Raw genomic sequence first — 25434 nt, forward strand, 5'->3', positions numbered from 1 at the left:
TTCATTTTGAAATAGCCTACTTTGAGGAAATTTTGAAGAATAGTTAGAAGTTTAGTGTTTTCATTATCTCAGTTTAGAGAGCTGAAGTGCTGTTTTGGTGCACAGCTGGTCAGCTGCAGGGCTGCTTCTTGAATTCTGAAGTTTTTACGGCACTTTAATTTATTCCAGTAGTTTGATGAAGGCACTCTTTCCTAATATAAACTTTGTAAAGTTTGCACTTCTCAACCTTTCTTAAACAGTCTTGCTTTCAAAGAGCGGAAGCAGTTTGTGACAGATAATGTTTGCCTTTGGGTCAGGATTTTAGTTTGGCTTCAGAGCCCTACACTTCATCCAGTCTCCTGGTTGTTCTTGTATGTTGTGCTTTGATTTACGTCATGGGGTGGTTTGGTAGCACATAAACTGCTTTGGTTTTTGGTGAAAGTAAAGTGAAATATATGATCTCAAGGCTGATCTCGGGTAGAGCCGATCTAGTCTGAAACACTAGGATTAAAGTTTCCTTCCCTCCCTCCAAGTGCATGTACTGCTGCCATGAGGTCCTCAGTAGTGAATTTTGTTGTGTAGATGGTTAGTGAGTAGGTGGAGACCACAGTGACACAGGTTGTCCCCTTCCAGCCACAGTGGAGCAGGGATCCTCACTGCAGCTTGTGGGGGACCCCGTGCTGAAGCAGGTGGATGTGCCCTGAAAGAAGCTGCAGCCCATAGAGAGCCCATGCTCGAGCAGTGTTTTCCTGAAAGACTGAAGCCTGTGGAAAGGACCTGTACTGGGGCAGGTGAAAAGTATGAGGAGCTATAGACTGACCATAACCCTCCATTCCCCATCTTCACCAGAAGGGTTTTCAAGTGCTAGAACAGGCTGCCAAGGGAAGTGGTTGAGTAACCCTGCAGATATTTAAAAGACATGTCGGTGTGGTGCTTAGGGACATGGTTTAGTGGTGGACTTGGTGGTGTTAAGTTAATGGTTGGACTCGATGATCTTAAGGGTCTTCCAGCCAAAATGATTGCATGATTTTGTCTACTGTGGGGAGAAACAGGGAGATAGAGGAGTTTGGAATGAAGGAGTGCAGTTGTCTCGGTGAGATAGGTAGAGTGTAGGGAGAAGATGTTTTAGTTTTTGTCTTCATCACCATCCTCTTTTTTTTTTTCCAATTAGCTATGAATTTAATTTTCACCAAGTCAAGTTTGTTTTACCTGTGATGGTAATTGGTAAATGATCTCACTTTTAGCTTGACCTAAGGTTTTTCATTTTATTTTCACTCCCTGTCCTGTTGAGGAGGGAGAGTGAGAGACCAATTGGGTGGACATCTGACAGCCAGACAAGGTTAACCAGACTTGTGTTCCTGTAATATCTTGTTGAACTTAAACCCAAATACGTTCTTTCAATCTTCTTTAACACTTGGTATTGATGTAAGTAACTTTGTATTATGACTGTGAATGAGAGTTTAGCTGTCACATTTTGTGATCCAGTAGTAGCATCTTCTTTTACCCTCTTTTTTTTTTAAGCAGATGAAATTAAAAGTCTCTTAGTCCGCTGTCACCAGAGGCATCCAAATCTACTTCTTCCTCCAGATCTCTAGAGCAGTGGTTAGACATTCTGTAACAGGATTACTTGCCTGCTCCCGCTCTGCAGTTCTTTGTCATACCAGCAGTGTTGTGCAGCACCACGAAGAATGGGATTGGGAAACCAGTTCAGCTGAATATTTTTCCTCCTGACTGTTTTCCAGCCTGGTATGTTTCTTGATGCAGTTTTCATCTCTGCTCTGCAAAAACCATTTACTGGCATAATGGAAAGAATAGAGGCATCATGGTCATGTGAGGCATGCACTGAAGTGGGTGTTGCTGCTGGAATCACGTCAGGAAATGGATGAAGAAAGGCCGTATCTATCAGGGTGGTGTCTAGGGGTCTGTGAGATACAGACATGCCCCTCTAGATCAGAGACTCCAAATACACTGTTCTCTTTTAAGTCCCAGACTCTATGGCCAGTAAAATGACTTGAATCAAATATCTTTGTATGGTTTTTTCCCTTGATCTTTTCATAGTATCTTTGGCCTCTGGCTAGAAATATTTAGTTTTTATTTAAGTTTACGTATATTCTGTATTAAATGACTCATGACTCCTGATTGATTCTTTTTTTACCCTCTTTCCTGCCGTTTGGACAAACAGAAGAATCCTACAGCACCCAACTCCTTGATCCTTTCACATCCAGAATAAATGTATTCCTTGGCCAATTGTCTTCCCTGAAATTCAGCAGACATTAAACGAAATAAATTCCAAAGATGTGTAACTTCTCTGTTTATATGTGAAATACCAATTTAGCAATCAGTTAAAAATAAAACCAAAACAAATACCACCCCTCAACCCCAAGCACCATAACTAGTTAGACTTTTAAAACAAGGTGATGAAAACACTAGCAGGATATCTCAGTCCTTTTAATGCACCTGTTCTTGAAGAGCACCAAAAAATAGTAAAATGCTTCAATACAATCCCCAGTGCAAGAGAGACATGGACATACTGAGTCAAGTGAAGGGCTGCAAATGTGTTTGCAGCAAAGGGATCTTAAGGCATATAGTACAAGGAAAGACTGAGGAATATGATGTTTAGCCTAGAGAAGAGAAGGCTCAGGGAGATATTAAGAAGGTATATAAATACCTGGTGGAGGTTGTAAAGAGGATGAAGCCAGGCTCTTTTCAGTGTTGTCAACTGACAGGGCAAGAGACAATGGGCACAAATTGAAATACAGGAATTTCTATGGAAACATAAGAAGAAATATTTTTGCTATAGAGATGATTGAACGCTGGAATATGCTGCATTGTGAAGTCTGTTCTTGGTGGTGCTCAAAAAACTGACTGGATATGGTCCTGGGCAGTCAGCTCTAGTTTACCCTGCTTTGAGCAGCAGTGGTTGGAAGAGACAATCTCCAGTGGTTACATCCAATCTCAGCTATTATGTGATTCCATGAAATGATCAAACAGGAAGGCATTTCCTTCAGTTTTGCCGCTCCAACTGTTAATTTTTCTTTGCTGCAGATGGTTCAGCTGTAGGACATAAGTGACTACTAGATTTATAATGAATTTGGCAGTCATTTCTGAGAACATCCCTTCTGGAGGGGACAAAACCCATTCTTTTTCCTCACTGATTTCAGACTGATCTGGATTTTTTGAAGGGGGAGTAACTGGGAAATTTCTGTTTTATTCCAATTTTTTAGTGCTCATTTCTGTCTAGTGCTACTATACTAACTGAGTGCCAGTACTTCTTTCTTCTATTATTCAATTTTTTCCAAACAGCAGCAGAATTTGATCTTTTTTAGAAATGAACTCGTGGCTGTTCACTGTATTCAGAATGCATGGATAGAAACTGTGACTGATCACTTTCACTCAGCTGTAGCTTGGCAAAGCTGTAGGAATAAGCAGTCTTGAGCACTCAGTTTTGGTGGAAGTTTGGGCAGAGCACATGCTGGTGGGTTACATTTGATCTGTCTTTGGCACATTCTTTTAAAAAAGAACAGCATAGCAGTAAACTGCTTCAAAAATGGTAACAGGTTTTCATGAAGCTAATGGCATCTATCCAAGACAGCTTAATTTTTTTTCCTGTATAAAAAAGAATGCAGATAAGCACTTATCTTTTCCACTGTGCAAAATGTGTAAGTCATACTGTCACACAGTTGAACACAGTAGCCTTTGTGATATAAGGTGTGTTGATAGCCTTAATCCCGAAATAAAGTTCCAGATTGCCTGTATATTTTGATAAACGCACTTGTGACCCTTTAGGTTATAGCTAAAAGATTTCTTATTTTCTTTCTCTCCTTTGTATAGATGGAAGGAAACAAACATAGCTTTCTCAGCCTTTTAAGCTGAGAAAAGGTAGCATATTTCAGGAACAGACTTGACAACTGGAGATAATGAAGCAAAGTCCACTATCTTTTCCCCTCAGTCATATAGGCCGATAGGGTATGACTAGCAGCATTTCTCTATTGTTAACTTTTTAGTATGTAGTTTCACATTTTACTGGTGTGCAGCAGAAATCTGTGTAGTGGTGTAGCGAAGTTGTTAGTCTTCTCATTTCCTTTTTCTCCCACAGGTATCAAGCATGATGGGACTATGTGTGATACTTGCCGGCAGCAACCTATCATTGGCATCCGATGGAAATGTGCTGAATGCACAAATTATGACTTGTGCACAGTTTGCTATCACGGGGACAAGCATCACCTGAGGCATCGTTTTTACAGAATTACCACACCGGGAAGTGAAAGGTAAAATGTAGCTTTTTCTTCGTGAAATTAAGAAGGAACAGTTAATTAACTTTTCCGCTGCAGATTTGGTTACTTAAACTTGGATTAGGTAACATAGTGGCTTGAGGTTAGATTTGGTTACTGGTTGTCTGCCTCTGGGAGGGAAGGTAGCTAGGACAGATCTTGGGAGCTTGGAAAACATGGAAATTTTAGAAACAACAGAGTATGGAAAAAAGGATATGATTATTCAGTTTTGCTGAACCTCATTGCAGTCTTCCTGGTGCTTGTGTGTAGCAAGCCAGTGTGAGAACAAGAAGAGAAAGGCCCGAGGAATGTCTAGATGACCTTATATTGTTTTCTCTAAGCCGTGATTTACTGCCTAAAAAGTTAACTGTTTGAGGGAGGAGAAAGGGGCCAAGCAGTGTTATTGAATTTGAGGGACGTCCCATGGGAAAAATGGCAAGAGGCATCTAAGAACATTTGGATGAAGGGAAGCAAAAGCTCTACCTATTTTATTTTTGAGTCTGGGATATTGTATGGGCAGCATATCAATGTAATGTGTGCTGGTTTTTGTCTCAGTTTTGTATGTATTGAGAATTTTCTGAAAAGGTGCTCCGAACAAGATTTCTTTGTGGTTTCGATAACTCTTATTTTACTTTGGAAAAAAATGGCCAACGTTTTTGTGTGCTCTTTGCATTCATTGTAACAATTTAACTTTTTCCCTTTATGCCATCTGCTGGATGTTAAAAGTTCAGCAGGAGGCTGAGAGACTTCCTGAAGTGGTCAGGAAACAATCTGAATGTCTGCAGAAAAATACTTTCGTCTGGCAACATTTTCCTGTCATGAATAAGAAGTCTTGTTGCATGAAAAATGGTGGCTTTTGAGATTACAGAAAAGGCAGGAAAATGTTTGTCTCTTTGTTTCTGTTATTTCTAGTTAAATACTCATGAACTGTTCTGTTGGAGTTTATCTACTTCAGTTCTGGTGAAAAGGAAGAAAGAAGAAGTTTGCTTTAGAAAAATCACATAATATGATGGAAAAAATGGATGCTGATATATTGACTTAAATTTGCTAAAAGATGCTATGAAAAGCATGTAGAAAATAAACTAAGGCAAGGAGGGAAAAGAGATGCAGCTCTTAATAGCATAATTCTGAATAAAAGTGGCAGGGCAATTGTGGGACAGAAGCATTGGCCTAGGGTGCATCTAAGAGAAAGAGAAGTGAGTTTATATGACTCTGCATGTTTCTTTAATGATTTTAATAATAACAGTACAGATCTATGTATATGTTTACAAGATGATTGCTGGTAGTAGGAAGTCTGGAGAAGAAATTGCTATTAGAATTAAAAACTAATTATAAACATAGAATAAATCAGATCTTGGAAGATCATGTTTTTTGTCTTGTATGCTGCTATTGAAGTTGAGAATTGAATGGATGTGATTCATGCACTGAAATCTGCAGATGTGGGGTTATTTTTTGTTTTATTTTGGAGTTATTTGCTTTCAGAATGCTCTCCTTCCTATCCCCAAAGATTTGTTTTGAACTTTCTTTATTATTTTGACATTTGTGGGTTCTTCTTTTAATAACTTCAGGGTATTGTTGGAGTCTCGACGTAAATCAAAGAAAATTACAGCAAGAGGAATCTTTGCAGGTGCCAGGGTAGTACGAGGAGTTGACTGGCAGTGGGAAGATCAAGATGGTGGCAATGGGCGTAGAGGAAAGGTAAAAATAAAACTGGTTTTAATAAGGTGCACCTTTGCATGCTCGTGTAATGGCCTCAGCGGCCTTTCTAATTGTAAAGTAAAAACATCATCATAAAAGTTACTATTTTAATTTGCTGGACATTTTTCAATCTTATCCTGCAATGCTCAAGCATTTAGAAAGAGGAGGGTATGTATACCATAACAATTCTTTTACATTTAAATTTGCATTGTTATGATACCAGCACAAAATTTTTTTAATTACTAAATTTTTGTCATGGTGGTCTTTTAAGACTGACTTGTAAAAACATTAGGTCTTGAGCATATTTCAGCATTATTAGAGAGCTGGTATGAAAACAGAGCTCTCAAGAGTAGCCCTTTCTGGTCATCACTGCATTCTGTAGTCTTATTGCTCATGGGCCAGCAGTTTGTGTAACTCTTGCTCTTGGTTTTCAGTGCTGGCACCTGGGATTTTTGTTTTTCATCTAATAATTGTAGGGACTTTTCCAGTTTAAAATGAAAAACTTCTCAAGTGTTGGATCTGGATATTAGATTCCTGGCTTAGGACAATATATGAATGCTTTTGATGTAATTCTATAGTAAAAATATTTGGATTTATTGAAAATAGTATGGAATGGTAAATTGCTAATTGTAACTTCTGCATACTTTCCATTTACAACTTCCATTTACCTTGAGAACTAATCAAGGTTTGTTGTAAGTATGAACATACAACAGGCAGTGTAAAATATACTGTACTTTTATCACCACATTTAAGAATTGGATGCCCTTATGTCTCGGTGAACTGGTTTGGAGTTTTTTTTGGTTTAATTTATTTTTAGTACACTTAAGCAGCATTTAAAAAAGAGTGAAAAGTTCCTGGATATTATGTTTAGCTCATTTTATATTGTTGTTTAGCTTATCTTATATTCTAGACATTTAGGGAAGCTTTAGGACTTTTGGAGATTTCATTTTGAATTTTATTGAAAAGAAATAATAAGTTTAAATCTCTTAAAGCAAGGGATATTTAGATGCAGCATTTTTCATCTTGATTGTGTACCCCTTCTTGTGTCAAGATACTTTGAAATCTCTGAAACTTTGCAAAATAAGAGTCTTAGCCTGCATGGTCTTCTTTGTGTACTAAACTTGTATTAGAGAGATTACTTACGAGCTGAAAATATGTATAAATGTATATAAATATTTTTAACAAGGAAAAGTGTGTGGTAGGTAGTAGAAACAGCTTTTAAATAAATACAAATAAGAATGGAGGCAAATTCTGGAACCTGATATTTTATTTCTTTTAATAATGGCAGTGTTCTCAGAATTTGGTGCATGGCCTCATGATTTCAGAAATGTCAGGGAAAGACATCTTCACTCTTCTTCCACTCTTCTTCTTTTGTACTGTTGCTAAACATATTGGCTCTGGAAGTAAAACTTTGTCTCCTAACATAGTGCACAGCTACGAGGCTAATGCAGGTTAAACCAGACAAATAAAAGGAATTAAAATAGTTTCCATCCTATTTTTCATAGTGAAATGCTGCTTCTGATAAGAACATATCACAGCATTATAATATAACTTTTTACAGCTCAGATTTTGTTCTCTGCTTATGTAATTAGATTACCTACCAAATCTACAAAGAGAAAAATAGACCTACAAAGCATATATTCAATCTGCTCTCTTATTGAGATACCTGGGGAAGACTTGTATCAAACAGAAAACAGCTTTAGAATAAATTATATCAAATTCAGTAAAACTGCTATATCCTGAATTATTTTGAAGAGATTAACAAGGTTTTAAGTTCAGATTGTGCTTCTAAGTCTTTGTTCTAGAAACAGTTTTCCTGTTTTTCCAACTGAATAGGTAACTGAAATCCAAGATTGGAGTGCGTCGAGTCCACATAGTGCAGCATATGTTCTCTGGGACAATGGTGCTAAAAACCTTTACAGAGTCGGCTTTGAGGGCATGGTAAGTGTAAAGGAGCACAAAGGGTAAGATGCAGGGTGGGGGAAGGGCAGTAAGAATAACTTGTTGTGCTTTATGGTCCTGCTTTTGTAATATGCCTTGTCAGTTTGCATGCTGTTAGTCAGGTCATTGTGAATCCAGCTGTAAGGGTCATGCATATGTATTAGTATGAAAGTCTGATCTGGGAATTTATATTTATAAAACATGTGAATAACTACAAGTGAGGAGCTGGTTTCAGCCATAGTAAATGTTTGCATCACATACGTGTTTACCTTACTGTGTTACTATTGTGCTTAAATTAGAATTCAGAAAAGAAGAACAAACATAGTTATGAAATGTTTATAAAATTGATTGTTCAGCTCCTGAATTCTTCATTAGACTTCAAATTTTGGTGTGACTACTGCAAAATTTACAATTTTTGAATTACTGTCAACACTTGAAATCCTATTGAGAGCAATTTTCTTTTTGTCAGTGGAAAGGTGTTGAATTAAATTACAACTTTATTTGCTTTAGCATTAAATTTTTTCCGTTTCATTCTGAAGCTTCTCCAGCTACTTCTCCAGCTCTAGAGAAGAAATGGGTCAGACTCTAGCCTAAGTACCTTCTGTTGCTGGGTTTTCTTATCCTAATGTGGGTCAGGGAAAGGTTACTTCGATTATCAACTGCTTATAATGTCTTAATTAGCATTTTCTCTGCATATTTGTTTGATAGTGCAGAGAAAGACCATGTTAACTTAACACTGAAGTGCCATCTTGTCAGATATGTAACAGTAATAAAATGTTAAACAATGACTAGTTACTTTTTTGAATGTAAACTATTTGGCCTTATAGCCTCACTTAACATTTATTTTTATAATTAAAAAGCAAATCAATACCACTTTTGCAGTAAATATGTATTTTAGTGTCATGTTTAAAAAGCGTAAACGTATTTAGTGCAGGTCAGCTTTTCTGGTGCATGAAGATGCTAAGGATAAAATATAAATCAGTATTGAATTATGTGCTTCATGGTGCCCAGGAGTTCTAAAGAAAATTCCTTATATACTGGCAAAAGGTAATTTAAAGTTGTATGTAGTATTCTATAGTATAACATTAAATCAATGCCTCATATCTTCCCTCCTATATTTGTTTGTAATACATGGAAAAGTAACACAGTTACAAAATCTACATGGAATGAGATACAAATCAGCTGTTGGGGTTTTTTTGGGTTTGTGTTTTGTTTTGGTGGGGTTGGTTTTGTTTTGGTTTTTTTTTTGTTTTGTTTTTGTTGTTATGGCTTCTATATTACAGTGTTAAAATTTGTGGACTGCATAGTAGAAGTGCTGTGGAATCACTGAGGATTCCTTCTGGCCTCAGGAAAAAAATACATTTGAGATAAGTTATATTCTGTTTTGAAATAGTTATTCCCATAATAAAAAATACATTTTTTTTATTTGTAAATCAACTATATTCTGTTTCCAAACTTTTGCCACACCCGGAAGTGTAAAATATAAATCAAGTTTTGTAGAAAAACAAATATTTGGTCATTCAGTTAACAAAATAGCTTGTTAAAGTGTGTGTGAAACTACATCTATACACAGTATATTTAGGATAGTATATAAAAATATATATGCATATGTACAAAAGGGATAATTTGAGGCTTTTTATGTACTGCTTACACGATTGTAATCCATTCCTACAATAATTTTATATCTAATACTTTTATCAAATGCAAATTTCACTTCAGACAGAATGGATTCTTGGATGTCTGTGACAAAGTCATTTGAATGTAATGCTAAATTTTATAACTGATTAATAACTTGCTAAGTGTACAGTTCATTATGATTATTTACTCCTATTTATGTGCTATTATGTAAAGCTGACTAACAAGCTGTCAGGAAGTTCACATAAAGTTGGGACAAACTTGTTTTGGTACTTGGAAATTGGTTAAAAAGGTCCAGAGAATGTCAAATCAACAATACTGGAGAGCGTGTGCCCATGTAAATACAGCTGGGAAGAGACCCCAACTTGCCAATGAATAACACTTGACTCATGCTAATGGAGCTGATTAAAGAAACACAGCTCATTATTATAAGTCAGGGTTCTTGTTTGATAGCTGACAGGCTGCATCTGGTCCTCAAAATTAATCTATCTAGCCTGCCAGCTTTTCCTTGGGATAGATGAGGATTGGCTGGTGGGGCAGCAGGTGCTGGCTGAAAACTTGCATTTATTTCTGGTCAGATACTTGGAGGTTTTGAGTTTGTTGTTGCTGTGCTTACATATGAAGTGGTTGAGAGAGGTGTATCTTTTTTTTTTGTGAAGTCTGGCATTTAAATCTGGGACTTTCTGCTGCCACAGGCCACAAATTCCCAAATTGAAACCTGTGTTTATGATACTGTTAGGTCTAATGACATGTTTGATACATCCTTAGTAAAAAAGAAGTGTGGTTGGGTAATATGATTAATGACACTACTCACATTTCTTATCTGTATGTACTCAGAATCTGGAGCCAAGCCGAGCTGTTAACCATGTTACCTGCTTTCAATATATGTGAATGTAGCCTTTTGCAATAAAGAGATACATCATCTAGAATTGGAGAGTTAATGGGAAGATTATGATGCAGCTTTTTGGGCTTGTGTCTGGGTTTTATTTCTTCATATCACACAGCTGAGAATGTAAAGCTGGTAACTTCCATTGGTTTTCAGTGGAAAATAGGTCCATCAGCAGGAGTGCCCTAAATCAATTTCATTTAGGAATCAGTTTTATGCTACCGAATTTCTTTGCCCTGTACCAGTTCCCTTTATTTCTGTGATTAACCTTCCCTTCTTGTTTCTCATTATGGAGGATCATGCTTTCATTTATGTATCCTCTGAAAGAAGCAGCTGTAGTTATCATCCATCACAGTGATCTGTAAGCCATCTGTGTTGGTCTACTCTTTTCCATGAATTCCAAAATAGCTGAGTGCATAAGGGAAATTGAGAAGATTCCTTGTCCCTGTGTAATTGATACCTGTTCATCAGCTTTTATTTGAGTTACCCATAAAATTAATCTTTGAAATTACTCCAGAGGATTTTAAGAATTACTTGTTAACACTTTTTGTAAAAATAAAAACAAAGTAAGTGACTTGGTATACTAAGCATTGTGAGTATTATAAAATAATAGAAATATATTTTCTGCTGCAGTTACAACTGTCAGACCTGTAGTGTCAGTCAAATCTTCAGCTCTCTAGTTTTTTGTCTCGTCCCCACTACGTTGAAAATGAGGCATTTAGGAAGGAGCAACAAGGATTTTCATTATTTTACTAGTTTGGTGTCCTTCTGTTGCTACTAGGTGCTGAACAAAATTGTTTTAAAACACAAAATCATGAATTTTTGGCCACCTTAATGCATACAGCAGGTTTTTTTTATTTCATGTGATGTAAATTAGGTGTCAGTAAAAAAGTTAAGTGGTCAGTTGTTTTGGAATTCAGAGAAGGATATATTTATGTATACCTTGTGTATTTATTCTCCTGTAGTCTCAACCAAGTCAAGTTTTTCATCTCTCTGAGTTGCGGAGAAAAATATTTCCATTGAGCAGAAATTTATTTACTGATCCTTTTCTGGTTTTATTTGTAATATTTACTAACAAGGAGGACTGTATCTTCCTTCAAAAAAAAAGTTACATATGCAAATTTTTTATAAGTTTTAAATATGTATATTTTTGTATAATATGTATATTTGTATATACATATATATATATAAGTATTTCTATTTATATAGTAGAAGGTTATAGACTACTCACTCAGGTCTGAGGTCTGATTTCCTCTACAAGAACTGATGTTATTTTTTCTGTAGCTCACACCTCCTTGTCATTTCAGTCACTGTCTACCGTCTTCTATTTTCTCCTTTCATTGCTTCACTTTCCTCAGCTTCTTGAAACTGAGAATGATTTGAGTTCATTAAATCTGAAATACAGCATGTCTTACAAACTTTTTGCTGAAACTTATGGATTTATATGGACCCTTTTTGCCTTAATCTGGTGCCAAAGGAACATGCACTGGGCTTTCTCCATCTGCCTCCTAAGGACTGATTCCCTTGCCAAAAGATGTTGTGAATTTAAAGCCTTAAAGTGACCTTTACTGGGTGTGGAGGTTTGCTACCTCAAACACCTGCAGCTATGTCACCATTCCTGCTGGTGTATCTGGAAGATCAGTATTAATTTCTCTCCTGATGTTTGCTGCTGGTGTTAGATGCTATATCAGTGCATCTAGATCAAACATTCCTCTCTTTCTTAGCAGCACACCTAGTTTTCTTATCAAGTTTGTAGTCCCCCCTCCCTGTCTTTGACGGATGGCAATCTGTATTGATTAGAATAGCTTAATAGTTATTCCAGGAGTCAGCTGTCCTTCAGCATCGTTTTTCTCTTCAAGGTCGGGGATGATGGTGCTATTACACCATCTGTCAGCACTGTTGACAGTGCTGTAATGTACATTTTATCATTCTCTGAAGTTTTTACGAAGATGAATTGCTGTTAGTTTTTTTCAGTGGTATAATTGGATGGTAAGTCCAAGTTAACTGTTATATTATCTGTATTTCCCATTTAATTGAGCAGGTCATGGTCTCTCTGTGATCCAGTCACATAGTGCTGGACTGCAGATTTTCAGCAAGTCAGAACGTAGGTGCTGGAAGACTGAAGTTCTTCACTGTAGGCAAACCCCATTATTACCCATTGCTCATGTGTATCAGCTGTTACTGCTGACCTGCAGGTCCTGCTGTACAGTGTATGGCTCCCATGCTGTTCCTTGAGTTCTTATTATAATGATTTCCTGCTTAACTGGGGCTTCCATCTGTAACTACACAAATTCCACAAAATCTGTAGTTTATTTTTCTGTTTCCTGTTAGAATCCTATTTAGGATTCATTGAATGATTTCTCCACCAAGTTATTGTAGAAAAGCTGGTTTGTTCATCTCTACCATGTATTTACATTAAGCCCAGCCTCATAGTGGTTACGTTTTTTGGTGGTGTCCCCGTGAGTCTAAAACTTATATTTTAACACTATTGTTTTGGTACATTCCCTTTTGCACTTGCATGTCTCATCTCCAAATAATCTGCTATTACAGTTCATTTAGAAGGCTCAGGGAGACTCATATAACTTGTAGAAATCCCAGTGGGGTTCTCTGACGTGCAAAGCCTGATGTGTCCAGGCTCTGATGTGCTTTTGCTCCGTCTGCACTAGGGGGGCCTCTTGCCATGCAGTCCCCAGGGTAGGGTGATGAGGAGCTTACCACCATCTCTGATTTTTTACTTAAACTACTCGAACAGGAGAAAGCTTGTTTTCCTTTTCTGATAAATGTAATAGCTGCGTTCTAGAAGGAAAATTGTAGTTGCTTACCCAGCTTTTGTGGTACTGTACAACTAAGTACAGTTTACTGTCTTAAAACTCCAGAATCTTGTTTGGATTTGGTTGTCTTTTTAAAGACATTTGCAGGCCTTTATCATGTTGTTCTTACTTTTCTCAGTAGTGCTGTTTGCCTAGGTGCTGAAGGAAGTCTCTGTATATACAGTATATAAGTTAGTTTTGTACTGCCTAATCTCTGTCAGAGCCTCATCTTTCTGTGTGTTTTGGGTCCTCCTTTTTTTGGTGAAGGCTTATGTAAACAAAGAAAAATACATGTTCCCTTTTTTGCAATACTTAGATCAGACTCTTGTTTTACTCCTTTGCAATATAACATTGACTACATCATGTAAGTGAAAGGAAGACAGATGTGAAGCTGAGGTTGAAAACCAAGCTACCACTTGTTCGAAAAACTAAGTATATCATTATACTCCAGAAATAAACTGTGCACAGTAAAGGCAGGGTAAAATGTGAGTGCAGGTGTGTAGATTTCTGGGTTTGTTTTTTTTCTATAAGATTTAAGATACCTTAACTTGCTTCCTAATAATATCTGCTGCAAGATAGTAATAAGCCTTTTAATGAACATTTTGTTTCTTCTGCTAGCTTTTAGCCATCAGCCTACTCAGTGTATTAACACTTATTGTAACTCAAGCAATCTTTCACCCTGATTTTGCCTGGCAGGGAGGAGAACCCTCTGTGCTCTATTATTAGTGCTCTGAAGAATGTGAAAGCAGCTCTTGCATGTGTACCCCTGCTTGTCTCCTTCACAGACAGCTGGTTGTTGCCTGACACGGAGGGTTTGTATTCAGTAGGTGACACCCAGTGCTCTCAGGCACATTCAATCCCTGTCTGTCCTGGGAAATGAATGAACTTGCCATCTGGGATGGTCAGCGCAGCCCCTTTGTCTGCGACTGAGTTAAACCCAGCACCTGCCCACCGGGTGGCAGCATCTTGTCACAGGCCTTCTGTGCTGGGCTGAGCGAGCTCTTTCTCTGGTTTCTCAGGGGATTTGAAGAGTGGCTAAATCTCATTATTTTCATCTGGCTTTTTTCACAATTTTTCCAGAGTGGCAGTTCATTCTTTGTAGATCAGGACATACACTGAATTTTGTATTGGTTCTGGCTGCTTAACAGTTAACAGTCACCAAGGGTAGTCTTGTGCTCACAGTGCCTTGATGATTTGGAAGACTTCAGAGTTTTCATCTTAATGCTTTTGCAGGAGGGCAGTCTGTCAATAAATCCAGGGCATGGGAAAAAGAATTGTTCAAGTATTTGCTTAGTTCTGGTTAATTATTTCATTACCACCACCTGTTCTCTACTTCCTCCCCCATCCCGTAGAATATTCTGACACATTTTGCAAACAATTTCCTATCTCCTTCTCAACTCATCGTGCAAAAAAATGCCCTTTGTTCAGTGAAAATTGTTACATAGGGAACAATAGCAAATGGTAGTCATTTGGATTTAAGGGTTACACAGGGAAAAGACCTAAAGGAAAGGAGAGTTATAGAAACTCCTCTGGCTTTATGAATAGGAGTTGGTTATCACACTTAAACTTCTTTTTCTCAGATAATATGAAGCAGTCTTTTTGCAGAATGAGCTTTAAAACTTTTCTCTTTAAAAAGATCATGTTTAGCTCAGCATAATGGGTGGTTTGATTTGTTTTAAGTAATACCCTTGTATTCTGTGTATTCTTAATTGGAAGGTTTTCATTTTGTAGAATTTGAGTGCCAAGTTTTCTTCAAGTTAAACATGGATCTCTCAAAAAATGTTGGGAAGAATGGACAGCACTGGCAAACATTAAATGATCAGTACAGGAAAGGCTGTGCTCTTGAGTACTGACTGCAGATATTTGATTTATTTATTTTTTTGTTTCCTTCCTTGTGTTGACAGAATTCTTTTTAAAAGGAGAGAGAACTTTATAGAACAATGCAAAGGAGCTTTGTGTTATTTTATTGTCTGCCTTTGAGTTAAAAATGTCTCATGCTTTATAAGCCTTCTATATTGGTAAAGATTATTTAAGTCTTGAGAAGGCTGATAGATTAGAAAGTATTTGAGATTGTGTGCATCAGTAACAAATTCATAGGACATGGTTTTTGTACACATAATTTTCAGCCTTTCTTAATTAAATATATTTCAATTCTAGTTTCGTTGACTTGTGTTAGCCTGAAGACTCAGTCAGTGAGGACTAAAGTTGTCTCAATCTCTCTCCTTAGTCTGACCTGAAATGTGTCCAAGATGCAAAAGGAGGCTCTTTCTACAGAGACCATTGTCCTGTGTTAGGTAAGTTGAAGATTAATTATTAATGTATTATTAATTATTAATTTCTGAAGTGATGATAATTCTCTGTTTATAAGTCTTAATCTAATTCCTTGCATGAGTTCTTGAAGTATGACCAGCAAGCACTATTGTTTTATTGACAGCATTGGTGAAAAGCAGAAAACAGTAAAGGTCTGTTTTGTCTAGAAAAATCACCAGTTGTCCAAGGTGTCCCTTAACTATTTACTTTCCAACAATTCGTCTACTTGACAGTAAAAAGCACAGCACTTTGATCTTTGTATCTTGCTTCCGTACTTAAAATTAATTTTGTCCTTTTACTCTGATTAAAAATAGAAAAGTAGTAATAAGGCCTCACTGGTTCTTTATTGTTGTGGAAGGATAGACCCACCCTAATAAGACCTGAAATCCAATCAAGCTATCATGCAAGAGGAACTGCTGGAGCCAAGGTGTTGTATTGGTGTTAATTATGCTGAAACCATCCTGGTTCACCAGACCTTAAATACACAGATCTGCTTTTTGAAGTCTGATTTGACAGATAAGCTGATAGCTGGCCTGGAACTGTGTGATTAGCAGTCAATCACTTTATACTATAAAAGTATAAAGTCCCCTTTCATGCAGTCAGGTTCTCCTCACATAACCCTTCTTGGGATGTATTTGTGGAGATTCCTCCCTTGGGCTGGGGATGCCCCCCAAGGATACTCCTCCAGGTAGAGAAAGAAAGCGATCTCCCCACGAGCATTGGTATGGATGAGTTACATCAAATCTCCACTTAATAGTTACTTCCTTTTGCCCGCTTTAATATAACTGCTTCGACAATTGCTTTGTTGCAGTGTGCTATACTACTTTAAGCTGTATTATACTCTACTAGGAGATTTTTAGCACTTATATTGTGTAGTAAATAGTTCTGATTAAGATCTTCTGTCTGATCATTTGTAATAATAAAATATTTATTTTATATAAATATTCTTGTTTTGTCAGTCATTAAAACCTGCAGGACAGAAGTTGTTCAGTCACACCTCTATAATCACTTAAATTTAAACCGTTGACATAATCCGAAGCTAAGATTGGATCCAACCACACTTAGACTCCTCTCTGAGAAGGGATTTAGAAAGCAAGGGAGTCCTTTCTGCACCTTGTGACTCAACAGCAGGGCTTTTTAATAAAATTTGTCTCAATCCTCTGCTCCCACATGTGACAGTTGTGGAGGTAACCTTAGGTCCTTATTCAGACTTACTTTTAGGGTGGCACTGTATTTGTATGCATGAATATTAATCACTAAAGATAGCAGATTATTCTTTGTTAAATTCTTCTCTTCCACTATATTAAGTTTCTCTTAATGGATGACAGTGAACTCAGTTCATCCTTCTTGGCACATGATGCTCCATCTTCTCAGTCTTACTCTTTGTTATAACATCTTTTATTAGTTTTCTGAATGTATTTCACAGATACATTCAGGCTGAGATTTTAAATGTATGTTTGCATTAAAAACTAGAAAGTTATTTTTTAAACTTTATGATATTTGAAGTAGAGTGCAACTAATACTCCAGAAGGGGCCTAATTAGTATGGAGTCATATGTATTTGGAGCAAACTACTGGAAATTGATTTTGTTCAATATGACATTGGTGACCTTGATGAGATAGAATACAATTCCAGATGATTTGCAGGTGATAGCAGGTTGACAGAGGGATGTGGTTGAGTAGAGCTTTATTCCCAAGAGCCTTGAGGAAGTGAAGGGTTTAGTGAATGGAGTTCAACCAGAACTGCGTTTTTGCACTCTGGTTGAAATAAACCTATGTACCTGTAATTCCTAGACTGAGAAGTGAGAAGGCCTCAGTGAGCAGCCTTGCTGAGGACAACCTGGATGTTGCACTGAACACCAAATTGGGTGAGACAGGAGTGTGCTGTCATTGCAAATAAGGCAAGTTTCATAGTGGGCTATATTAGGAGTTTGGTGGGCAACAGAATAAGAAAAGTTACTATCCTCCTTTTCTCAGTGGTGATGAAGCTGTGTCTAGAATTCCATGTCGTGTTTGTGTCGTTTTCTGCCCATCTCCTCTTTCCTCCTCTCCCAGTTTTTCAAAAACATAGAGAATCTAATGGTGTCCTGCTAAAGTGGTTAAAAGACTGAGAGTGCATGAATTGCTAGGAGAAGGAGCTGGGCTTCTTGAATCTGCTGAGAAGGAGGTTAAGAGGTAATGGACTCACCACCTATGCCCACTTGAAAGGGGATTGGAAATAATGGCACTGAAAAGTCAGTGGTGGCAAATGGCATAAAACCAAATGGTTGTAGCCTTAAGGCCACCTTAAATGAGTCAGGTACCCAAGAATTTTTCCTGTTACAATTACAGCTCTGTATGGCACCACTGGAAAAAGTTACTTGGACAAGTTGTGGAACCTCAGTCCTTGAGAGCTTTCAGGACTCAGAAAAGCAAATCTACAGCTGTTCTCAGCTGGTTATTAGTTCAACTTTGTGTGGGATATCAGACTGTGTGACCTCTAGAAATCAATTCCTCTAAATAATGCTTCAGTAATTATTTGCTGTGTTATATCTCTTCCCTTCTTAGGCTCCCCTGAGTCATCAGGGCTGTCACTGGGATGTTTGCTGTCTAAGGTTTCTATCTAGCAAGTTCTATATCAATAGGTTTTCTGAAGAATTAGACTTTGACTTTGTCCTCTGCAGAAGGGACTGGTTTTCCATGTTGTGTTTTTGCTGTGAAGGTGAAGGTGTACCTTTCCATCTACTGTCAAGAAGTATTCTCTTCCAGGATACAAAGAAGTCAGTCATGGTCACAGAATTTAAAGTTACTGAGCACGAGCATTTTTTCATGACTGTGTTTTTTTTTTCTCAGCAGTTTCTTCTCCAGAAAGGTGTCCCTGCTCATGATGGGAGTGTTGGAACTAGATAATCTTAGAGTCCCTTCTAATCCTAATGATTCTGTGATTCTATAATACTTTTCTTTGCATTCTGTCCTCTGGAGACTTTTAGTGGTGCAGCTAGTGCTGCCAGCATCTGGTGTGGACTTCATGCTCTGGAATCAGTCTCCCTCTAAATAATGTTTTTGTCTTTATATGTCAGGCTTTTTGTTTGTACTTGCTTATTGTTACATACGAGGATCCTTTTTTCCTTATTACCTCTTGCTTGGAAGAGCCAAAGCAAGCAAACTCGTCTTGGAGACAGCAATATTACTAAAGAAACTCTGCTCACCTAGTCCTTTGCCACTGATGTTGCCATTGAACTCAATTTATGTGACTTCTGTCGTTGTCTCTTCTGCTGTTCCATGGATGGCACCAGATACCATCTTTTGGTTCTGACCGTGAGGGGGTCTGCAAGTGTATTCTCTCATTAGTTAACACAGGTTGATATGTGTGAATGTATGCCATTTTCCTCCAGCTAATGAATTTTTGCCATGACATATCTTTTGAAAGCAAACATTGTCCAGGGAGAAGGTTTCAATTTTAAATTTGCAGGATTTTTTTTTATGTTGTCACTTCCTCAGAAAGTTAAAAATTGTTGCCATTGGTCATTTTGGACATACTCATTTAGCCAGTGCTTTTTCCTTGCTCAGGTACTGACCCAATTCAAAACTTTCTGTGGACTTTCTGCTTATCTTTCAGTCTCTGAGTGGCGCTCTGTGTATGACACTCTCAAAATTATCAGAGCTTTTAGGTATCTAGATGTCTAGCACCATATGATAGCTGTTACAATCCCAGTTAGAGCTCACAGTGTAGCATTTGCCAGTGTTATTTGCCTTGAAAACTCAATAAGAAGCACACAGTTGCATAGCCAGAGGTTCAGAGGTTTTTTCCCTGTTGACCACTACAGTTACAGAGACTTTGGTGTGTAGTCGCTATCCCTGGAAGTGTCCATAAAATGTGTGGATATAGGACTTGGAACATGGTTTAATGGCGAACCTGACACTGGTGCTAGGTTGATAGTTGGACTTCATAATCTTAAAGGTCTTTTCCACCTTAACAATTCTGTGAGTCTCAAAAATTAACTTTTGTTCTTTAAATTGCCTGGAAAGTTAGTGTGGTCATGTAAACATTATTTCTTTTTTTTTGTATTTCATTTCAGGTGAGCAAAATGGTAACAGAAACCCTGGTGGCCTGCAAATAGGTGACCTTGTAAACATCGACCTTGACTTGGAAATTGTGCAGTCATTGCAGCATGGTCACGGAGGGTGGACTGATGGCATGTTTGAAACTTTAACAACAACTGGAACAGTTTGTGGCATTGATGAGGATCATGACATTGTAGTACAATATCCAAGTGGCAACAGGTTTGTTATATAGCCTTCGTCCTTGCTTCTCACAAACTTCCTTTGCCTTCAGCAGTTGTGGTCACTTGGTGTCAGAAACTTTCTCTATTCCTTTTATGTCTGTTAAGATTTCCTTCTACAATGTGTAATGAGGACATTTATCACCTTTAAAGATGCTCTAATGGGAAAAGGAAGCTTGTTGACTCTCACTTGGTGAAAATTGAGTCCAAAATAAAAAATTATGTTCTAGACTATCTCATTTCTAAAATGTAGTGTTTTAGGCAGTAAATTCTATTTTAATTATGAAGTATCTATCCCATGTTTTCAAGAGGAATGGTAATAGCAATTCATTGTGGGTTTTCTGGAAAATTGGTTAAGAGAACAGGTGACAAACTTCTGGGGCATCTTGTCTATTACAGAGTCACCTTGGCATGATCTATATCTAGCCTTTTATTATTCAAAGGAATGTTAGTTTATGTAAATAAAGACCAAAAACAGGAGGTCTTGATAAAGCCAAAACCACTTCCTGCAAGCAGTTTAGGTTGGAATTTTGATTAGCTGCATCCATGCTAACAGGATTCAAACCCAGCTGTCCAGCTGGATCTAAGCTGATATGTCCACATGATTTTGTGTTGTCTCAAGTTATCTTTAAAAAGCAGCTGGTGAATGGAATATCATTTCAGTTGTATGTGGAGATTGACCTGTTCAGTTTTGTCTAGAAAGGATTAACAGTGCATTATTCATTCAGGATTTCTCTCGAGATATTGTTTGTTAATACTGCAAGCTAATGCAAAACAATGCTGTTTTCCCACTAAAGGGAAGCAAGTGGCATTTCTTCTGGCAGTCCTGGCAGCAGAGCCAGTGAAAGGAGCCTCTCTGTATTGTGGTCTCCTCCCTGACTTAACAGCTAAATGCCTCTAAATCACTAACGTTTATAGTAAAAATTAGGATAGTTTGATTGAAAATTGTGGTGTATCTAGGATATCCATTTAGCTGAAGAGTATTTTTATAATTAAATGTTGCAGCTTTTGACCTGGGGGGGAGGGGCCAAAATTCCATGTTCTTCCCATGTTATTTCCTGACAGTCCAGTCCTTTGCAAGACAACTTGGATCTTCTGCTTTTCAACCAGAATCTTCTCTTCTCCCTTGAAAAAAAACCAAACTGTATAGCTACTTGCTTGCCTTTAGGCAGGATACTTCTTAGTTACCTTTACAAATGTACATCTCTGAAGATTACCCTTGAAATATTCAATTAATGAGCTACAGACAAGTTCATGGACAAAAAATGGTTAACAACAAACATGCCATAGTATACAAGTGCAGAAAGTTTGTAGGCATACAAGCAGAAACTTGTCCAACAGATAACTTTTAAGCATATATTTCACTTTATGTGTTGAAGTTCTGCTTTAAATGATTCATTGTTTAGGTGGACATTTAACCCAGCTGTCCTCACCAAGGCCAATGTTGTCCGAAGTGGAGATGCTGCTCAAGGTGCAGAAGGAGGCACCTCTCAATTTCAAGTGGGTGACCTTGTTAAAGTATGTTATGACTTAGAGCGAATCAAGCTTCTTCAGAGAGGCCATGGAGAGTGGGCTGAAGCAATGCTTCCAGTAAGTAGTTGTGTGTTTAGATTTGTAGAATGGTTAAAGCTTGTGTGGTATTTCTAGTTATGATTGGTAATAATACCTGGAGGTTGTGGGAGTCTAAAAGTGATTTTCTTCTAAGTTAGAGAAAGTGTATTTCATCAAAGGCAGTATAAAACTTGCTCATATGTAGAAATCTGCTCAACCTGATGAAACTTAGCTAAAGGTATTAGCAACTGCACTATTAAACAATGGACTTCATGAAATTTATATAAAACGTTCAGATGTCTAACTATTTTACTTTGAGCATTATTTGAATTTGATGTTTTCTTTAATGTAGACTTTAGGTAAAGTTGGTCGGGTCCAGCAGATCTATTCAGACAGCGACTTAAAGGTAGAGGTTTGTGGGACATCTTGGACCTATAATCCAGCAGCTGTCTCAAAGGTGGCATCAGCAGGATCTGCTATAAGTAATGCATCAGGTGGTAAGTTTGAAGAATAAACAGGAATGTACGTATGCCAAATAATTGTGTTTAATTAAAAATCTATTAATAAGTACTAGTCTATAGTTTGTATGCAAGGTTAATAATAGACTTGGAGTTGAGCTAATTGAAGTTGTACTTCAGAAAGATACAAAAAAAGTTTACATGGAGTTGTTTGTTGTTATTGTGATCAAGTACTTCTGTGTGGTCACAGTGCGGGTGTGTCTTTGAAGGTTTGCTCTAAGGACTTAAAAATTTAAATAGTTGGAAGGGAGATTAGACTTAAATAGGGACCAAGGCATGAAGAGGGTATTACTGACAGTAGCAAGCAGACTCCTTGTTTAATAGGTGGTGTGAGATGGCAAGCATAGGTGAGGAATCTGTTACAGGTGGTTACTTGGAATATTTTTTCTTTGAAATTTCTATCTTAAAATCTAGTCAGATATCCTTTGACTAATTATAGTGGTATTCTTTTGGGTCTGTGTAGTCTCATTCAGTTTTGTTGAACATGCTCTCATTCATCTAATAAAAAGGCAGAGAGACTGTCCAATGTGTTTTATGTTCTGTTGGCTGTTTCACAGATCAATTAAACCAGAGTTTTTCCTTTTTTTGGTCATAACTGGTTGTTTTTTCCTTTTCAAATATTTGCTTTAATGCCAAGAAACCTTTCTACATAGTTTTCTAGATTTTTTTTTCTAGGGAGGCATAGATACAGTGAGTTTTCTGCAATAAAGACAAAGTCACAGTGGCCATAAAACTAGCTAGAAGAGTAATACAACTTTGTGTTTCAAATCACAGAGGACAGGATATACCTGAAGATAGAAAATATGTCATAGCAATACATAAATTCATGTTTTACTTCATCTATTCTGTATTTTGTGGGAGAGAAGCTATTTGTAGTTCAATCAGCTTTGATTTGAAATGTCTGATGCGAAAGGCTCAGCTATCTAAAGAGTATAGTGGTCCAGTTCTTAGTTGGAACTCTGTGATATTTTACAGCTGCCATTTTATGGTAGTTTGTGTATTACTATGTACCTGTTGTTAGAAACATGACAAATGTGACTGGGTTTTTTTTCTGTTCTTGTGGGATTAAAATTGTAATCTTAGTTGTCCTTTGTTTAACAATTACAGAGAGATTGTCCCAGCTATTGAAAAAATTATTTGAAACTCAAGAATCTGGAGATCTTAATGAAGAATTGGTTAAAGCTGCTGCCAACGGAGATGTTGCCAAAGTGGAAGACTTGCTAAAGAGACCAGATGTAGATGTGAGTGGTCTGTTTTGAGAGTACCTCTTTTGGGGACCTGTAATACTAAGAGAAGTGAAGCTGTCCTGAATACTCCTTGCCAGTCAGTAGTGTGTCTGCTTAGAAGTAGTACAGTTAGTTCCAGTGTCTCTTTTCCCGTTTGTTGACCTATGAAATGTGTGTGGGCTGTGTGAACATAGAGCTGTACATACTTTTTTGCTAGACAAACTTTGTGTTGTTTTGTCTGTCATGAATTAAAATACCTTTCAACCTCTGTCTGCCAGAGTTGGCTCGGAGAACCACTCACTCACCATTAGTGAGGGATCTTCAAATTCTTTTGCTTCAAGGGGGATAGAAAGAAGGAGGGTAGATTTTGGGGGATTTTTTTTTTTTTTTATGCTGCTGTTGTGAGTTTTCATCATGTTTTATTAACTCACAAAGTAGATCATCTAATCTGTTCTCTATCAGATTCCTTTTACCAACTTGTCTAATCACCTAGTGTTGAAGAGTCTAAAAGAAAATGCTTAATAATTATAGGACTTGATTCAGGGAACAGATTTTAAAGTCACAATCAGGTATTTTTCTCACTACAGCAGTAGTAATTCTTGCAGATAAGAGACTTATTCAGTTCTGAGGACTGATTTGTAAAGATTATGCAAAACATGGTATTTTGTTCTGACTGATTCCTGTTGCCATAAATTAGACAATGAAGTGAAATGTACTGTAGAGCAGAGGACTGGTATAAATCTCAGACCTGTTCTCAAAAATCTTGCCTTTACAGTAGCCCAAAGATAAAAGTTTTTAATCTGATTATCATTAATGTCTTAATGTTTTAAATAAATCCGTTTTTACTTCTTTCCTTCAATCTAAAAATGAAATAGAGAAGACCTAGGAGATCATTTGTATGTGCTAGAAAGGCAGCTAAAGACTGTTCATTTGATTCTATGATATGTATGCTGTTGCTTTAAGTTCTGTACTGCTAAACAGTGTTGTGAGTATTTGTGTGTGTCTTACAACTTACCTCCAAGTACTGATACACTTCCAGGTGAACGGGCAGTGTGCTGGACACACAGCTATGCAAGCTGCTAGTCAGAACGGCCATGTCGACATTCTCAAGTTGCTTCTGAAACAGAACGTGGATGTAGAGGCAGAGGTAACCTAAATACTTCAAAATATACTTTGTGTGTCCTTAAACTTTAACCTTGGTTATGTACATACCAATTCTAGTGGACTTGCCTTCTTTTTAAATGTCGGTGAGAGTGACACCCTGATTTTATTGCTGTGATCGTGTTCCCAAATTAGACTCCTACTAATGGTTTTGTAAAGGGTTGGTATCTAATTCTTTAGCATTGCAGGAAAAAGCTGTTGTCAGATGCTGCATCTTCAGATGCTTGCTGTGCTTCTTATATACAGTGTCCAGTTAGGAGAACGCTAAGGCAAGTTTAACTAAGGCAAGTTTAAGCAGAAAGTAATAGCAGTATCTTTGAGTACAAACTGAAAACTCTGCTTCCAGGTTTTCAGTGCCTTTTCTTTTTTAACTTCACTGAAAATTGAAGGGTTTCTCTTATTTAGGTGGTTTAGAATTATTGTTTATAAGAATTATCTGTCGGCCTACTGTGATATTTACATTTTGAATTGATTTTGACTAACTTATTTACATGTTGAAATGTCACTGACATTGCAACCATTTCTCATTTTGTGAAGCACAAGAAGGATCTGTCAAATTTGATTTTCTAAGACTAAAAATTGAAGCCTAACACAATGCTAAGAAACTAATTGTGTGCCCAGTTATTGTTTGCATAACAGAAAAATAACTTTACATGCTTGGGCATTTGGCATTATATTGTATTTGATATACAGAAGTTATAAAATGTAAAAACATAAATGAAGCAATGATGTAATTCTTGGAACTAAAATTATTTTTATATTCACAGATACACCATTACTTTATAAAGATTTTTCTGCCAAGTTCTAAAGATGGCTTAGATTCAATGCAGTACATACTTACTGTGGTCTGATTTTTTGTGAAGTAGCTTTATTTTAGATAGTAGTGCTTTCTCTGCAGTACATAGCATATAGTATTAAAATTAGACTAAACTGCTTTTCATCTGTACTGTGGTATTCAGAGCTGCCATGTTAATCAAATGCTTTCTTCTTGGTATAAGGAAGGGTTAAAAGAATTAGGGAGGTAGGAAGAAGCACTGCTTAAACAGTTTCAAGACAATCTACTAGCTGGTAATCTGCTAGCACTGGAATTGTGAAGAGTTCATGTTTGCTTCAGAAGCACCATAACACTAGCATTAAAAAAAATTGCCAAGGATTTTATTTGAATTTTGAAGCCTTTTTCATGTAAC

The 25434-nt window shown here is 37.2% G+C and overlaps 1 protein-coding gene across 4 annotated transcripts in view; it reads left to right on the forward strand.

The window, feature by feature from the left end:
- Positions 1-25434, forward strand: part of MIB1 (mindbomb E3 ubiquitin protein ligase 1) — an 80664-nt gene that overhangs the window by 5362 nt on the left and 49868 nt on the right. For all 4 annotated transcript variants that reach the window (XM_027638482.1, XM_027638483.1, XM_027638484.1 and 1 more), the window contains exons 2-10: positions 4076-4247; positions 5819-5948; positions 7785-7889; positions 15448-15514; positions 19588-19792; positions 21198-21381; positions 21695-21839; positions 22968-23101; positions 24126-24233. In XM_027638482.1, coding sequence (XP_027494283.1) covers positions 4076-4247; positions 5819-5948; positions 7785-7889; positions 15448-15514; positions 19588-19792; positions 21198-21381; positions 21695-21839; positions 22968-23101; positions 24126-24233 — 1250 coding nt within the window. The remainder of the gene's footprint in view (positions 1-4075; positions 4248-5818; positions 5949-7784; positions 7890-15447; positions 15515-19587; positions 19793-21197; positions 21382-21694; positions 21840-22967; positions 23102-24125; positions 24234-25434) is intronic.

The sequence above is a fragment of the Corapipo altera genome, unplaced genomic scaffold, assembly GCF_003945725.1.
Source record: "Corapipo altera isolate COAL_440 unplaced genomic scaffold, ASM394572v1 49, whole genome shotgun sequence".
Taxonomy (NCBI): domain Eukaryota; kingdom Metazoa; phylum Chordata; class Aves; order Passeriformes; family Pipridae; genus Corapipo; species Corapipo altera.